At 40.7% G+C, this 18,279-nt stretch overlaps 1 protein-coding gene across 1 annotated transcript in view; it reads left to right on the top strand.

The window, feature by feature from the left end:
* stab1 (stabilin 1) overlaps positions 1 to 18,279 on the top strand; it is a 157,150-nt gene that overhangs the window by 46,933 nt on the left and 91,938 nt on the right. Inside the window, 6 exon segments of the mRNA XM_052017592.1 lie at positions 3,302 to 3,415; positions 5,654 to 5,707; positions 6,115 to 6,195; positions 10,189 to 10,347; positions 11,165 to 11,227; positions 15,016 to 15,114. Coding sequence (XP_051873552.1) covers positions 3,302 to 3,415; positions 5,654 to 5,707; positions 6,115 to 6,195; positions 10,189 to 10,347; positions 11,165 to 11,227; positions 15,016 to 15,114 — 570 coding nt within the window.

The following is an 18,279-nucleotide window of genomic DNA, read 5'->3' as shown; positions in this document are numbered from 1 at the left end:
TTTGGAGCACTTTACCTGTGGAGCCAAGTCATTGAATATATTCAAGACTGAGTCAGATGAAAGTTTGGAGTATAGGGAAATCAGGAGTTACAGAGAACAGGCAGGAAAGTGAAGTTGATGCTCAGAACAATTTTCTTGAATGGTGGAGCAGGCTCAAGCGTCTGCATAGTCTATTTCTGCTCGTTTTTCTTATGTTCTTGTATTCACTTTGGTTCTCCTTCCAGAAAAGCTAGAGAGCTGTTGCTTTGAGTTAGATGATGATGCATTGATATTGTGCTTGCCAATGTATTGACTCTGAGTCACCATTTCCATAATGATGACTGCCCAACACAGAGGAGTCCTTTTGCTTTTTACATATATTCTGAATCTTGAGAAGTTGCAGTCAGACAGGAAACAGATCGTGGCCTAGAAATTGATTGATGTCATTTTCTTGGCATTAAAACTGCATTAACCCTGTTAGTGAAAGTCATAAAGACGAAGGACTTCAAATACAGGGTTCTGAGAGCAGCATGATCAGGTTTCCCTGTGTGATTCTGTGCTGAGGTTAACTTTGCTTTCAGTGCAGTTCTCTACTGATGCATTATAAATTCTCAGATCAGTCACAACAGAATCATACAGCACAGAAAGGGGCCCTTTGGCCCAGTATGTCCACGCCAACCATCAAATACCTATCTATACTTATCCATTTACTAGCACTTGGTCAGTAGCCTTCTGTGCCTTGGTGATTCAAGTGCTTGTCCAGATACTTAAATGTTCTGAGAGTCTCTGCCTCCACTACCCTCTCAGGCAGTGATTTCCAGATAACAACCACCGTCCAGGTGAAAACATTTTTTCTCTGTTCACCTCTAAACCTCTTAACCATCACCCTAAACCTATGCCCTCAATTTTTAGATATCTCTGCTATGGGACGTTCCCTACCATCTGCCCTCCTCACAATTTTGTAAATCTCTGTCGGATCCCTTCTCAGCCTCCCCTGCTCCGAGGAAATCAGAGCCAGCCTATCCAATCTCTCATCGTAAATGAAGCATTCCATCCCAGCAACTGAAACACTTCAGCCCATGTAACACATGATTTTTGAAGGCAGCATTTAAATGGGTGCCCCATTATACATCTGTAGGGGAGTGTTGGCAACGAATAGGTGAATAAGAGGGACATGGGCATGCATTCCTGGGAACGATGGGGTTGGTCTGATCTATGGGGGCACACACTGAGACAGGCATCAAGTGCTGCTGGAAGATCATCAACTCTGTGAAAGACACATTTTGGTCTGCCCAAAACTTGTTGGTCTTCCAGCACGGTGAGATGTCCGTAAGGGAATGATGCCAACTGGTGCATTCCGGATTGCTGGAGTACCTGCTGAGGGATGCACTGAAGCTTGGTGCAGCCAAAGCAAAGGCTTTGTGAGGAAGGACCACAGTCTGGGCTCCTTCTGCTACTGTACATGGAGGGGCTGAGTTGAGTGGGGAAGTGTCTCAAACATTTAAATGGTGTATCACCTCAGGGGGCCACATAAGTGGCAACGGTGCTATGGTCTTTAGAACAAAAGTTAACACTACTGAATGAATTGACTTTGAATGTAAAAGTTTTGCACTGTGTTTATTCTTTTGTATCTAGTTTTTTATTATGAATAAAATATTTCACTGCTGCCTGCATAGATTGCATGTGTTGTGTTACGTTGCAACAGCTCTGAGAACTTATACATCTGTAGAGAGGTGCACTGAATCAAATTCCTGGCAGGCCCACAGTCAGGTGGTCCAGGCAGGAATTTGCCAGGGAGACCTCAGTGAGGAGGTGAATGCATTCTGTGGATGCCTGCATTGTGGAGACTCACACAGTGGAGACAATTGCCCTTGCCTGTTTTTGCCTGCTTCCACGGGCTGAAGAAAAAGTTGACGTAGTTTCTCCATGAACTTGGAGATTGGGTGACCTTCATAATGCAGCAGTGAGTAGCAAACTGAGATGTGGCAGAGATCACAGCAGCAGCCTGGGGTGGCACTGAGGCAAGAAACCTTGGAGTGATACTGCATTTGGCCTCAGTATAAATGGCAATTAAGGCACATGTAAGGTTTAGGAGATCATGGATCTCGATGATGACAAAGAATGCGGTTTGAGTGTTTACCATTTAAATAGCACGGTTTAAGGGTAAAAGGATTAGTAAAAGCTTCTTGTTCATGAGTAAATAAGAACTGTTATATTTCAGGCCTGAGAGGTTGAACATCTCAATGGAAAGGAACTTTGTGTGTAGTGCTATAGTGATGTCATTTGAGTGAGTTTCATACTGGATGAAAAGTGCTGGGGAGATTGAAAATCCCACCAAAAATGAGGAGAATTTCCACAGGCACTAAGCTGCCCAGAAACGTGTGCAAAATTGCTCTACTCTGGTTAACCTGATTTTTAACAGCACAGCACCATTTTGTTTTGAGTTGTGTGAACGTATCTTTAAACCCATGTGTTTTAAATTTTGATGTTGGCTGAAATGATTTTTATCACTCTGACCCCTCTTCCAACCTCTGCTGTATGGAAAACAGTTTCTGAAAAATATGCACTTTGGCTCCAAAGTGACAAGATCCGTAATAGCTGGCACTTTAAAACAAGTTTTGCAGCAGCTAATATATGTAACATAAGCAAAATAATGGCTCAAGTGACTTGCTTAAATCCTGGCAAATATGCATTTTCCAAAACTCCATAGCACCAGTTGAAAAAGCCACCTTTCTATCACCAGTTGTCCCATTATCTAATCATTTTCTGTGAGTGTTTTTTTATGTAAATTACTTTGGAATTCTGTGCAAGAAGTTTGCTGAGGAAGCTAACTTCTATGGAAGAGCATCAATATTTACCTAAAATAGTGCAATTGGCAATATGACAATGTTAACTCCATAAAATCAAAACAGAAAAAGCTGAAAACATTTAGCAGGTCAGGCAGCTGAAAGTTTCCAGCATTTTGTATTTATTTCAATTTCCAGCATCTGTAGCTTTTTTTTAAAAATTCTCAATAAAATCAACATTAGCAGTGAATAACATTGCATAACTTTAACATTAGAAGTATACTTTAAAGATTATCTAAAAGCATACTTTGGAAGATTTTAAGTGCCAACTATATACTTAATCTAGGCTATATCCAGGCAATTAAACAAAAATTTCCACTTGCAAGATTGTTCCCAAAACTTGCATTAGAATATCTAAAATAAATGTATTTCTTTTTTTTTATATTTCTGGTCAATCACCACACAATATGGCAAATAGATTTTTTTTGTTGATTGTTAAGAGATTGTAAGAATGTTATTATTTAATCTTGTTATAGAATTGTGATCTCCCTCTTATACTGGATGGTCCTGGACCTTACACTGTCTTTGTTCCAAGTAATGAGGCAGTGGACAAGCTAAGAGATGGAACTTTATTCTATATGTTTGGTGAGGTAAGTAAACAAGCAAATAGTATTAAGAATCATACTTGTTATATGTCCAGATTGTAAATTTACATATGTTATACATTTTCTAGGAACACTTCCACTAGAAATTTCTCCTCAGATGATAGAGGCAAACATGCATTTTAGTGGTGGGTGTACATACTACTCAGCTTCTGAAATTTGGTTCTAATGAATCAAATGGAACTGAATATCTAGAAGTAGAAAATAGCACACAGACACCCCCTTACTGCACATTTAGCACTGGTGACCGATCTTGGATGTCTAGTGAAAGACCTATTTTTCAATGGAAAGGAGTGAATTCTCCAGCAGCTCATGAGAGAATTGAAGTGTAGAATAGTTATTGCTTTTCTTCCTTTGTGAGTATACTGATATATCCCACACATAGATCAACCTTTATTTGTACCCAAATAGCATTTACCCTAAAAATTAGTGAAAAAGCCAATTAAATAATCATTAAAATGTTTTCACTCTAAGTTATCCACAAATGTTTTACCTGCTGGTTCACAGCTGTACCATTAATGCTGTGCTGATTCTTGAGATTGTGTCAGCTCTGCCTGACAGCCACCGTACAGCTGAATACAAGGTTGCCATGGAAGTGAGGGGAAACACTGGGGAAGGGTGCATCTGGTGTTCTCCATTGTGAACACTCCCTACACAATGTTGGATTCCACTGGGCCCCCAATCCACTGTGACCTGCAGGCTGGCAAAGAGACAGCAATTACTGTGTGCTGGATCACAAGTAATTTTTTAAAAGGCTGCAATCAGCAAAGAAGCTCCAGTGAAAAAGGCAGAAACTTGTGATGTCTTTAGGTGCACAACTTGCAACAGTCTTGCTCAGGGAAATTGTGCCCAGAGGTGTTTGTGCAAGTTTCATAATGGCTGCTAATTGATCCAGAAACGAACACTAGCACAATCTAATGTATGCAGAAAGGCTTTAGTGCATAAATTATGCATAAAAGACTGGCACAAAAGGGTCTAATTTTTAGGCAGTCATGCCTCCAATTTGTGCTTCATTCCAGTCAGCCTAGCTAAAATCAGAACTCACTTTGTGAGGGATAATGGGGGAAAACCTGATCAAGGATTGACAAAATTCATGGACCAATGTACTTTCATTAATCCACCAAACCAATTTGTAGTTTAACACTTATTGTCTATATGTTGACTGTGATGGGCAGACAAATCATTTTGCTGTTCTGCAAAATTTTCCTTCACGTCATGTCAACTGTTGGCCCAATGAATGGAAGTTATGGCATTAAGGTGATATGATGCTGGAGTGAGCCTTTGGCTAATTGATGTCATTACCACACAAGATGTAAAAGTACCGGATTTAAACGCTGAGACCAATTGTTCTAGTTGGTGGCTGCAGGAGATGTGGCTCTGAGTTCTTGGTTATTGAGTAGTGGTTTTCCCTAGCCTATCTCCGCCACGTACGTAGTGGGTGGCCATAGTGCCTTCTCACGTACGACTGGTGCACAGAACTTTAGGTTTAAAGTTATCTGTGGTGATAAAGGAAAGACTCATTGCGGCTTATCAGACTGTTAATCAGCCTGTGAACTCTTACACAACTTTGTCCTCTTCTCCGAAGGAAGAATCTGAAATTGTACAGCTGGGTAATTGCTCTGTTGGGTTTGGCATTCACAAGCATTTTACACAGCAAATAGTCCTTTTATTAAGGACAGGACTTGCGTGCTGTTTGGTTCAAATACCACAGCTTTGTGAATTGTAATTGGAGCATCATTCAGAATAACTCTGATCAAATTGATGAGAGGAACTTCAGGATACTGGACAAACTTGCATGTCTATCATTTTGCTATCAGTGAAATAGATCTGCATTGTTTGATCTACAAAATGGATGTAAAAATTAACAAAGACCACCCCACCACCAACCCACCCCCCACCCCCACCCACACACACACACACACCCCCCCTGTACTTGAGAAGAATGTTAGTTTATTCCAGCTGGTGTAAACAAAGCCTACAAAAAAAAAATGGTCTGCTGGGTTGTGGATACAAAGCTGACTTTTGTAGATTGAAAACAGTGCCAAAAAAAGGGAAGCACATTGCAAGTAGAATTAGGATCTAAAAATTCATTTGTTTTTATAATTGTAAAATAAAACTGTAATAAAATTGTAAAGTAAATAGTCTGCGGAATTGTCAGTTAATTACTGAATTTCCCATCTCATCAGGACTTCCGTGTAAACTGCATTTTTATTTTCTTAAAATAAGGGTCGGCCAAAACTTCAAGAGCTAGTGAAACATCATATCTTTGCATCAGGCAATGTAAGTAACTTCTTTAATATTTAGAAAGATATGTTAAAAGAGGTCAAGTAGTGGAATATTAGGTTGATGGGTTACATGTTCAAATAGAAGCCTAATCTGACCTTTGAATTCTTCTTTCCTGTGGAGAAAATTCATTGTAACCAGCTGACCTACAAAGACTGAACACTGCTGTACCCAGAAGTGGGTGCTAGTAGGCAGCACTGTTACTGACCTGCAAGTGTACTCCCTGTTGGCTAAGGAGCTCTGACAACTGTCAAGACATCGGCAGTGTAACATGAACAAGGGAAAAGCTAACAAAGAAGCTCATTATAACCAAGATTAATGGAAATAACTCAGACTGTTGCTTGCAGTATTGCGACCTTGACACATTGTACTAATTTCACAAAGAATTTCATTTAAATTTCCAGTTACCAGTGGATAGATTATCGACCATGTCTCGAATCTCAACGAAAGCCAACCAGATAATATCCATTAACGTCACCGCCAATGTAAGTACAACATATGGATAGAGATGTACCCGTTGATACAGTCAAAACGGAAAGATACAAGTTGAGAGATACATGTCTTGAATTTCAAATGATGTACAATAGTTGAAAATCCCACTGATTTAACTGATGTATCACCAACATGCATACTTTTTCTGTTTTGTCTCCACTTAAACTGTAGCACTAGTTTGTGTGAATCTGTCTGTAACATCTTTCAAAGATATGATAAGACACTGCATGGATACAAAACTTTCTTCTCTCACCTTGCGTGCATGAGGCTATTGATGTGCATTTATCAAGTTTGAGCTGCACAGTGATGCAGTTTGTGGAGCTGCTGCTACACAGCTGTTGCCTCACAGTTCAATTCTGATCTCAGGAGCTGTCTTTGTGGAGTTTGTATTGTCCCTGTGACTTCATGGGTTGCAACAAGGTGCTCTGGTTTGCACCCACTTTCCAAAGACATATGGGTTGATAGGTCATTTGGCAACAATAAATTGCCCCCAGTGTGTAGGTGAGAGGTAGAATTTGGAGGAAGCTAATGGGAATTTGATGAGAATAAAATGGGATTAATGTAGGATTAGAGAAACTGAGTGTTTGATGTTTGGTGTGGACTCAATTACAGTAAGTTTAGTAAGGATAGTGTAAAGCTTTTTTGTTATATAGGCAAATTTTGAACAAAAAAATTACATAAAAATGGCCTCATTACAAAATATCTTGAACAAATTTAACTCATGAATGGAAGAAAATTCATGTGTATGAATTTTTCATATGACTATATAATGACTGTTATAGACCTCCCAATAGTCAGCGGGATTTAGAGGAGCAAATTTGTAGACAGATAGCAGACAGTTATAGAAAATATAAAGTTGTGATAGAAGGGGATTTTAACTTTCCACATTGACTGGGACTCTGATACCATAAAGGACTGAATGGGATAGAGTTTGTCATGTGTGTTCAGGAAAGTTTATTTAATTAATATGTAGAGGTCCCAACTAGAGAGAGTGCAATACTGGATCTCCTCTTTGGGTATGAGACAGGGCAGGTGACATAAGTGAGTGTAGGGGAACACTTTTGGATCTAGTGACCATAATTCCATTCGTTTCAAGATAATTATGGATAAGGATAGGACTGGTCTTAGGGTTGAGATTCTAAACTGGAGGAAGGCCGACTTTGATGGCATCAGAAGGGATCTGGCAGGTGCGCATTGGGATAGGTTGTTTTCCAGGAAAGGAATGCTTGGTAAGTGGGAGGCCTTCAACAGTGAAATATTGAGAGTACAGAATCTGCATGTTCCTGTTAGGATAAAAGGCAAGGCTAACAAGTTTAGGGAACCCGGGTTATTGAGGGATATTGAGGCCCTGGTAAAGAAAAAGGAGGTGGTGCGTTATCAGCTATAGGCAGTTAGGATCAAATGAGGCACTTGAGGAGTATAAGAAATGCAAGAGAACACTTGACAGAAATAAGATATCTTTATTAGTCACATGTACATTGAAACACACAGTGAAATACATCTTTTTGCATAGTGTTCTGGGGGCAGCCCGCAAGTGTCGTCACACTTCCGGCACCAACGTAGCATGCCCACGACTTCCTAACCCGTATGTCTTTGGAATATGGGAGGAAACTGGAGCACCCGAAGGAAACCCACACAGACACAGGGAGAATGTACAAACTCCTTACAGACAGTGGCCGGATTTGAACCTGGGTCGCTGGTGCTGTAAAGCGTTACGCTAACCACTACACTACCGTGCCTGCCAAAGAGGACATGGGGTTGCTCTGGCAGACAAGGTGAAAGAGAATCCCAAGGGTTTCTATAGGTATATTAAGAGCAAAAGGATATCACGGGACAAAATTGGTCCTCTTGAAGATCAGCGTGGACATCTATGCATGGAGCTGAAAGAAGTTGAGGAGATCCTAAATGAATTTTTTTTCATTTATATTTACCTGAAAGACAGAGTCTTATAGAACTGAGGAAAAAGTGTATTGAGGTCATGGACCATATCCAGATTATGGAAGAGGAGGTGCTTGCTGTCTTGGGGTGAATTTGGGTGGATAAATCCCCAGGGCCTGATGAGCTGTCCCCTTGAACCTTGTGGGAGGCTAGTGCAGAAATTGCAGGGGTCCTGGCAGAGATATTTAGAATGTCCTTAGTCACGGGTGAGGTGCTGGAGGACTGGAGATTGGTTAATGTTGTTCCATTGTTTAAGAAAGGCTCTAAGAATAAGCTGGGAAATAATAGGCCAGTGAGGCTGACATCAATCATGGGTAAATTATTGGAACGTATTCTGAGGGACAGGATATACAGGTATTTAGATAGACTGGGCCTGATTAGGTATAGTCAACATGGCTTTGTGTGTGGCGGGTTATGTCTGTCTAATCTTATAGAGTTTTTCGAGGAGGTTACCTAGAAGGTTGGTCAAGGGAAGGTGGTAGATGTTGTCTATGTGGACTTTAGCAAGGCCTTTGACAAAGTCCCGCGTGGGAGGCTGGTCCAGAAGGATGTCACTTGGCATTCAGGATGAAATAGTCAATTGAATTCAACGTTGGCTTAGCAGGAGAAGCCAGAGAGTGGTAGTAGATGGTTGTCTCTTTGATTGGAGGCCTGTGACTAGTGATGTGCCGCAGGGATCGGTGCTAGGTCCATTGTTGTTTATCATCTATATTAATGATTTAGATAATGTGGTAAACTGGATCAGCAAATTTGCAGATGACACCAGGATTGGGGGCATAGTGGACAGTGAGGAAGGCTATCAAAGCTTGCAGAGTGATCTGGACCAGCTGGGAAAATGGGCTGAAAAATGGGGGATAGAATTTAATGCAGACAAGTGTGAGGTGATACACTTTGGGAGGACAAACCAGGGTAAGACTTGCATAATGAATGGTTGGGCACTGAGGTGTGCGGTAGAATAAAGGGACCTGGGAATACAGATCCATAATTCAGCTAGGTGGGTAGTGTCATAAAGAGAGCTTTTGGCGCATTGGCCTTCATGAATCAGGGCACTGAGTACAAGAGTTGGGATGTTATGTTGAAGTTGTATAAGATGTTGGTGAGGCCAAACTTAGAGTATTGTATTAGTCACCTACCTACAGGAAAGATATCAATAAACTTGAAAGAGTGCAGAGAAAATTTGCACAGATGTTGTGGGGACCTGAGTTACAGGCATAGGTTGAATAGATTTGGACCTTTTTCCCTGGAGCGTGGGAGAATGAGTGGAGATCTTGTGGAAGTATAAAAAATTATGAGGGGTATAGATAGGGTGAATGCATGCAGGATTTTTACCCTGAGTTTGGGTGAGACTAGAACTAGAGGTCATGGGTTTAGAGTGAAATGTATAAGGGGAATCTGAGGCGGAACTACTTCACTCAGGGGATAGTGAGAGTGTGGAACAAGCTGCCAGCGGAAGTGGTGGATGCGGGTTCAATTGCAACATTTAAGAGAAGTCGGGATAGGTACATGGATGGGAGGGGTTTGGAAGAACATGGTCTGGGTGCAGGTAGATAGGACTAGGCAGAAAACCAGGCTGGCATGGACTAAATGGGCCGAAGGGCCTGTTTCTGTGCTGCAGTACTCTGTGTAGATATGCACAAATGCTAACCTAATTTCCTGTGGTCCAGATTTAAATTCACTCACCACCAGAGATTGGATAAATGAATGCACCATTAGCATAGACAGGATCAGTGAATCCACACCCAGTACAGACAGGATTGTTCAATATCCAAGTAAATAAGATTGCATTTTATTATTCTTAAATTCTATGAACCTGAGAGCCATGTCAAATATTATTTCTGGAACTTAAATACTTATTCAGAAACTTTTTGAAATTAAAAGCACAAGAGTGTGAGCAACTGTGGCTGAATAAAATTCTTGAGTAATTACAGTTAATGGTTTGTTTTTAACTCTATCCTTTGAGCAAAAACCTAAACCATCACTCTGTTAAACTATTGCTAAATGTGGGTTGAATTTGATTGAATGATATTGTCTTTTATATCTTTTCATAGGGCCGGATTTTGTTGGGTGATGCAGGGGTTCCTTTACACAGAAGGGATATTATTGCTTCCAATGGCATCATTCACACTTTGAATGGCATCCTTATTCCTCCTTCAATAATCCCCATTTTGCCGAAAAGATGTGATGAAATTCAGTATCGCATAATAACGGTAAAGTTATTTAGCATTAGAAAGGCAAAGCTAACTTGACCATCTTATACAGTATACTGTTATTTATTCACTTAAATATTTACAAGTTTAGGTGCATTTATTACTGATCAGCATTAAGTGCTGGTCTTGCCAGCAATGCCCTTATCCCATATATGAATGTGATTAAAACCAGATTTAATATGAAAATGAAGCAATGTTTACAGGGTTATTAAAATGTCTGTATTTTCAATATGTACAAAGAAATTGTATCCTTGATGTGGTTATGTGTTGTTTTAGAAATGAGCTTGAAGTGTATGTCCTGTGGGATTGCTTTTAGGTCTCCATTTTGGAGTGAATTGAGCCGAGTGTATTGAATCAAATTAAAATACACTTCATTTTAAGAAAACTTAAGTCTGAACCAAAGTGCCATTTGATTTTTTTAGGCCCATTTTGGTTTGGATCTATGCTTCTGCTTGAATAGTATATACCAAGAGGAGATGTCCAATGCCTCCATAGTGCCCCCCAAAGGCTTCTGCTGACCATGCCCAGTTTCACTCTAATTTTCCTCCCTGCTTTCATTCTCCAGTCCTTGTTGCTGCTAAAGCTTCCAGCAAGTGTTGGCCCCTTTACTTATGGCAAGGACTGGAAACACTGTAAAGGCAGACCTTGGACATGTTTTGCCCCAGGAGATCCTCCATCCCCAGTACCACCAACCTGGCACTGTGCACTGGCTGCAGATATCACAATGCACTCTAAAAATATATGCTTCAATGCAAGACCTGCATATTAATGTTGGGTTCCAGGTAATGTTACTGTTTTAATCTTCTCTGTTCTTCAGGCTCCCTGTGTCCATTGCTCTTCACTGGATAATAGTCGCTGCCCAAATGGAAGCACGCCAATGGTAAATCTGAAAACTTTGATTTCTCTGATACATGATCCATATGGAATAACAGCGGCAGATGAGTTATAGCTGTAGTTTAATTGAGTCATCCCTCTGTGTAAGTCATAAACCACAAGTGAAACTCAAGCACTTTGAGTCCTGAGGATGAATTTCATCTTTAAAGTCCCTGGTGGCTTTCCCTTAAACAAAAGACTGAACTGATGAATTGATTGTTTTACTTTGAATTTTGTTTTAATACTTTTACTGACTCATTTGTTGCAGTTTTGATCTGTGACTCATAGAATCAGACAGCGTTGAAGGAAGTCATTTGGCACTGTGGTAGATCCTTGAAGGAGAAATCAAATTTGTTCCTCACTTCTGCAAATCTTTCCCTTTTGAAAAACTTGAATATGTGTACTTTTAAAGTATCCTGATGATTATGAACCAAATTTTATTTGGCCAGTTTTGCTCTTACCTTAGTTCCAGGACATGCTGATTCACACAGTAACAATCAGGACTGGGAACTCTAAATTTATCATTAGCCTGCCCATCCAGGAGACCAGTTCAGGCACCCCACCACTACTATGGCAGGAGGTCAGTTAAGACATTCCAGGTCAGCAATAGAACTCAGGCTCATGTTTTTAATGTCAAATAGGCAAATCCTTGTGGGCACTATTTCATATACACGTTGCAACACACGCCTTATCATTTGGACTCAAACCTAACTGACTGATAGCAGTGTTACAAATTCCAATGGAGGGATTTTATGGTTGCCTGAAATATTAGCTTCCCATGTTCTTAAAACCTTCAGTAGATATGATATCTGAGTCTCATTGAGAAGCCAAAATACTGTGGTATATCTGCAGATTCCTGAAATTAAAACAGAAAATGCTGAAAATCTGGCAGATCTGTAGAAGTAAAAGCAGTTAACATTTCGATTTGATGAATGTAAACGTCTGTCCTGAAGAGAGGTTTTTAACCAAAAACATTAAATGGGACTTAATTAAAGGACCTTATCACAATGGATGCAGTGCCTCAAGTAAATGGACTCACTTCAAGTTTCTCACATTCATCATTATCTTGGGAGATGTTATTGTGCATTGGTATGTTGTTGTGTATTACGAAATTGTGCATTGCTCTGTTATTGCTCGAAGTGCTGATGAAAGTTTTGTTAGCGAGCTAGCATCAGGAAATTCATTAAATTACAAAGGCCAAGACATTGCGCATGGCTGAAGTGGTAGCACCAGGGATGGCCTTTCTTTCACGTTGCAATCCACACAAAAATAACCAGGCAAATCCGCAAGGTCATGGGGTGTTGGGCCACAGTCAGAAATTGGTGTTGGGGGTGGTCATGCCAGGGTTACAATCAGCAGTCAGGATTGGGGTCATTGAGCCAGAGAATACAATTGATAATCAGGGTTGGGAATGTTGAGTTGGGGAGCCCCTCCAATAGTCAAGCGTGGTGGCAGTTGGGATAGGGGTACAGTCAGTGGTTGGGTTTGGAGTTAAGGTCAGCAGGGTATAATTGTGGTCAAGATCAGGAGAAGTTGAGTCACAGGCTAGATATTTGAGGTTGGGGTGCTTGATTCCAGATTAATTTATTAGTCATACGTATGTTGAAACATACAGTGAAATGCATCTTTGCATAGACTGTTCTGGGGGCAGCCCGTAAGTGTCGCCACACTTCCGGCGCCAACATAGCGTGCCCACAACTTTCTAACCCGTTTGGAATATGGAAGGAAACTGGAGCACCCAGAGGAAACCCACACAGTCACGGGGGGAATGTACAAACTTCTTACAGACAGCGGCCGGAATTGAACCCAGGTTAATGGGTTCAGTTCCGGCCGCTACGCTACTGTGAACTGGATGTACAACCATTCATTGTGGAGGAGGTAGACAGGATGGTTCATGGAATTTCTCAGTGTGGAGGGGGTAATGGAATGAGGGCAGGAATCCACAGAAGAAGGGGGAGTCGAGTGGGTGGGGTTATTGGTAGTTGGGGATGGGGGTAGCTGAGTCGGGCATCAGGGAAGTGAGTAGTCAGGTTGGAGGTAGATCAACAGTCTGGGGAATAGGGTTACAAAAATGGGGGTACAGTCATAGTTGGGTGAATTGGATTGGGGGCATAATCAGTAATTTGGGTAGAGGGTGGTGGAAAAAAGGAGGAAAATTCATTACAGGGAAGGATCAATAGAGTTGGTACAATAATTAGTCAAAGGGAGTTTGGGGGTAATCAGTAGCTGATTGTTCATTTCAGGGGTACAGTCAATATTCGAGGCTGGGGTTGAGTCAAAGAAATGATTGTCATTCAGGGTGTGGGATATAGTGGTTTGGGGTTGTCTGATGTTGGGGATTGTGGGCGTGATGGGTTTTGGGGTGCAGTGTTAGTGGTCTGGGGTGGGGGCAGCTGTGACAGGTGTTGAAGGTGGCTGGTCAGTGGATTATTGTGCGTTGGAAACTGGTGGTCAGATGTATCCCAGTTATGCTCTGTGCAGATGGCATTCTCTCCTCAGTTCCATTGGTCTATTTTTTCATTAAAGGGTGGGGCTTTTGTCTCTGAATTAAAAAAAATCTTTGTTTCGAGAGGCTTGAGGATATAATCCAGCCCAAACCTTCAATGTAATAGCAAGGGAGTGCAGCATTGTCATTTGTTACATCTAATGGATCAGACAGGAAAGTGAGGCCCATTTCCTGCTTAAACAAAAACTCCCTGAAGCTTTTCCAAGAGTAAGAGATTCTCCAGGTGAACTGTGCAGAAGTTGATCTCTCAGACAACACCAACATGGAGTACCTCATCATTGAATGTTATTAGTGATATCCTAATTGGCTCCCATTTTTCCCTAGAGTCCAACAAGGGCCAGTTTTGTTTTGCTGCTTGATTCACAGAAGTCTATGGCCATATAGGCCAGCTGACATGCTGAGAATAGCCTGTTTGGTGCTGGAGTTCAGCTTCAGGCAACGATTACAACTTGCAATCCACTGATCAAGACCAATGTCAAAAAATGCCATGCAGATGTAATAGGCACAGGGAAACCTTGCAGATTAAGGCATTACAATGGTTGCATGCATTGAATCTCATTCTGATGGTCTGCAGAGTTGGAGGTCATTGTTTCTATGCATAACTCTCACTTGGGCTGTCATTGTCAGCTTGATATTAAGGGGAGATCTTGGGAGGGCCCTGGGGACTTTAACCATGGGAGTTACTGGGAATGGAAAGCTGGCATAATGGAGTGAGATCTTCTATCTCTAGGCTTTAAGGTGGCACCAGAGAGTGAGAGTAGTATTATACTCATTTATTAAATTAGCTAATGATACTGCATGGTATAAAACAATATATTTTTGGGAATATTGGCTGCCAATTTTGCCCTTTCCCCAGTGCTGAGTATACAAGGTGGGTCTAATCAGCATCTGATAACTCATGCACATTTTTATTTGTTTGTTATCAAAGATAAATTTCTCGAAGTTCCAATGGCCATTTAAAAAAGGTTATTGGAATAATCAACTTAATATCTGATGGAAGAATATCATATAATTGTATTTATATTGCACATCAAAGTTTCAAGCCCATTAAATGCAGTGGAAAACTAAAAACTGCAAAAAGTGTCACATAGTAAAAAGAGCAATCACATTTCCTACTGATGGATTACAATAATTTATGAATTTATAAATTGTGATTTTGTGATGTTACATGGTGATTGAATATGTTCTCTCAGGATTTAAATATTACTCTTGCGTATCCAATAATTATGTATCATTTTGAGAGCTGCCTTATTTGTACTTCATTCATAGTGATCATTTTGTATCTTCAGGAATCATATGAACAAGATTGTTCATATCATACATCAGTAGACGATTTTATCTATAGCAGAACCACTGGCTGTGCGAGACACTGCAACCAGACTGTTGTTGTAAGTATTTAAAATTGCATTGTATCCAGTGTAATGCACACCTAATGAGCTGCATATTATTCACCTTCCTTTGTGTCTTTATAAATTCTAAAATTTGATCATTAAAAATAAAACAAATATTTCAACTGTATTTTACAATGCAGTAAACAAAATAGGCTTAATGTTGTTAAATGACAACCTCAAGGCATTGTGCTAACGAAAGTAAGTGTGCTTTTTATATTTATAGGAGCTTGGAGTATTGTAAATGGGTTTTGGAACAATGATTGTGAGGCACTACATGGAGCAGAGTTAGGAAAGTTGATGTCTGCTCACCTGCTGTGTTTTTATTGGTGGATGGAGTGCTGTATAAGACAACAGCACTTTTATTTCAGGAGTTTGTTGCAGTGACTGGTCAGTTGTGGCTAAATAAAGACCAAAGAATGGTTGCATTAAATTATCAGCTCTTTCATTTCCATGAAGATTGTAAATCATACAATATACAGGACTGAAGGAGGCCATTAGTCCCATCAGGTTTGTGCCAGCTCTTCTCTTGGGGCTTCCCACTCTAATCATGTTTCCTTGACTTTTCTTTCCTTTTATGTTCTTACTTTTCAAGTATTTTTCCACTTGCTTTTCAAATGAAGCTTTTGTGTCCATGAGGAGCCTTGGGGCAGAGGTGGTTGAGGTGTTTGGAGGGTGGGGAAACCTCCCTGGGCGCACTCATTTGCAGTGCACCCGACTTCTTAACGCACAATTTCAGGGCCAAAACTTAGGCCACACTTCCAGCATGCGCCTCCCCCACTTTAATTGTATATTTATTTACATTAGGCCCCTTGCCCGAACTTTGAACTGGTGGTGAGGGACTGCCCACAGCGTATTGCTTGCCCTGTTGAAATGGGTGCTTCTGGGATCCTGGGGTCTATGCTGTTGAAGCAAGCTTCTTAAAGGTAGGTAGATACTGCTGTTTTTTGCAAGACTTTTTTTTTGCATCGAAAAGCAAAAACTGCAGGTGCTGGAAATCTGAAATAAAAACAGAAAATATATCTCCACCGATGCTGACAGTCAAAGAAACTGCAAATGCTGGAAATCTAAAATAAAAACAGAAAATGCTGGAAGCACTCGGCAAATGAGGCCACATCTCTGCTGCCCGATATGGCCTGAGTATTTCCAGCATTTCCCGTTTCCACTGATGCTGCCTGCTTTGCTGAGTACTTCCAGCATATTCTACTGATATTCTTTTTTTTTTGCAACTTCTGATAAACAATGTGGCATTTTGTCCCATGTTTTACTGAGAATTTTTCTTTTATTCCATTTTGGAAGTTTATTGGTGCCAATGTTCTTTCATTAAGTGACACATGCATTACTTGCTGACACTGCCCGTGATGGATGGACATCAAGTGCAAATGGAATCATAGGTTTGTTGTGGTCCAGGAGGAACTCACTTGGTCCACCGAGTCCATGAAACAGTGGCATCTGAGCTGTTGTCCACATCTGCAACGTACCTGAGCTCTCGAACCCAGGTCTCTGCCCATATATCTGGATGTGTTACGCAAGACCCTGGCTTTGTCTGGTTCTATTTACGTTTCCCTTCACTTTTTCACCCTAAATGCTCTCCTGTATTTTCCAATGTATATCTCAGTATTCATTAAAGCTTCCCCTTTGGATTACTTTGTCCTAACACTCTACTTAATCTCATCCATCTCCATCTTGTGTTTACGTCATTTTCTATTGCTCCTTTCATCATTTTGGTGGTTTAGATGATGTCATCCTGTGTGAAGGGCTCTCTTCTACCTCAGAATATATGCTATTGTCTTGGTAATCCAGGGCCACCCCTTCAGCTTCTGTCTATGATATGTCTGATACTTGCCTCCTCTCCTGCCTGGTGCACAATAATAGGAATGATTCTGAAATGGTCAATTAGAATTTCACATTTAATTTCTCACATATCCTTTATAAAGCCTCCAGCCTACTCTTTCTGATTTGGTTCCAATGACATAGGATGTATTATATTGCCAATATAAAGTTAACTCCATTGGCATTACTGGAGTATCGTGAACAGGAAGCACCAAAATCCATGTTTAGGCTACTTATGGGGCAAGTAAAAACAGCTGCTAAAAGTACATGTTTAGCTTGTATTACACTGGGAGATTTTTCTACGGTTGGATTTCCTTCTGCAGGAAGATGTTGGAGCAGTCAGAAAACATATTAGGATCATAAGCAAGTTACATACAATCTTAACTTCTGTCAGTAGAATAGGCTCGCCATTGACTGGTTGAGTGGCTGATTTACACATTGTATGATTTTTGACACCATACAGGAGAAGGCAGCTTGCTTGATTGGCAATGCTATCCACCATGGTATACGTTCATACTCTCCACAACTAGTGCACAGTGGCTACAGTGTGTGCTGTCTGCAAAATGCACTGTGATCATTCAACTTGCTACTCTGCTAGCACCTCCTGAAGGCGTGACCTCTACCTTTAAGGAGGACAAGGGAAGTAGATGCATGGAAACATCAGTCTGTAGGTTCTGCTCCAAATTGCACATCATCTTGACTTTGAAATGCATTGCTGGTCCTTCATCATTCCTGGGTCTGAACTCTGGAGCTGTGTCTCCACTGGCATTGCCTTTACCATGTAGGCTATGGCAAGTTAAGAAGGTGAGTCATTCGCACCTTCTAGAGAGCAGATCGGGATGGTTGAGAAATGCTGGCTTTACTGGCATCGCCCACATCATGAAAATAAATAATCATGTCCATGAAAAGAATATTGAATGAGATGTATAACGCATGGGGTGATCTGGTATCATCCATTTTACATGATCAGCAAAAATTAATTTTATGTAAACTCTTTCTAATTTTTTTTGTAAGCTCTTAACTCCATTTACAATTTCAGTGAAATACTGAGTGCAAGAATTTTTTTCTGTTTTGGATGTCAATAACAAGTGATGATAGAGGGAATTTCTAAGTATTAGTTGAGGTTGTTAGCACAGCTAGTGGGATGAACAGGTAGGAAATGAGATCAGGTCCTGAATTCCCTTATTGCCTTTCCATCCTGGCTGAGTATTTGGGAGGCAAGGAAGGATCTGCCTTAGAGAAAAGAAACAAGAAATTGCTGGCTGAGTCTAGCCTCGGTACTCATTTGGCCAGATGAACAAGTTGAAAATAAAAGAAAAAGAACTGTAGATG

Source organism: Pristis pectinata, chromosome 6 (genome assembly GCF_009764475.1).
Source record: "Pristis pectinata isolate sPriPec2 chromosome 6, sPriPec2.1.pri, whole genome shotgun sequence".
Lineage (NCBI taxonomy): Eukaryota > Metazoa > Chordata > Chondrichthyes > Rhinopristiformes > Pristidae > Pristis > Pristis pectinata.
This window is presented reverse-complemented; position numbering and strand designations above follow the sequence as displayed.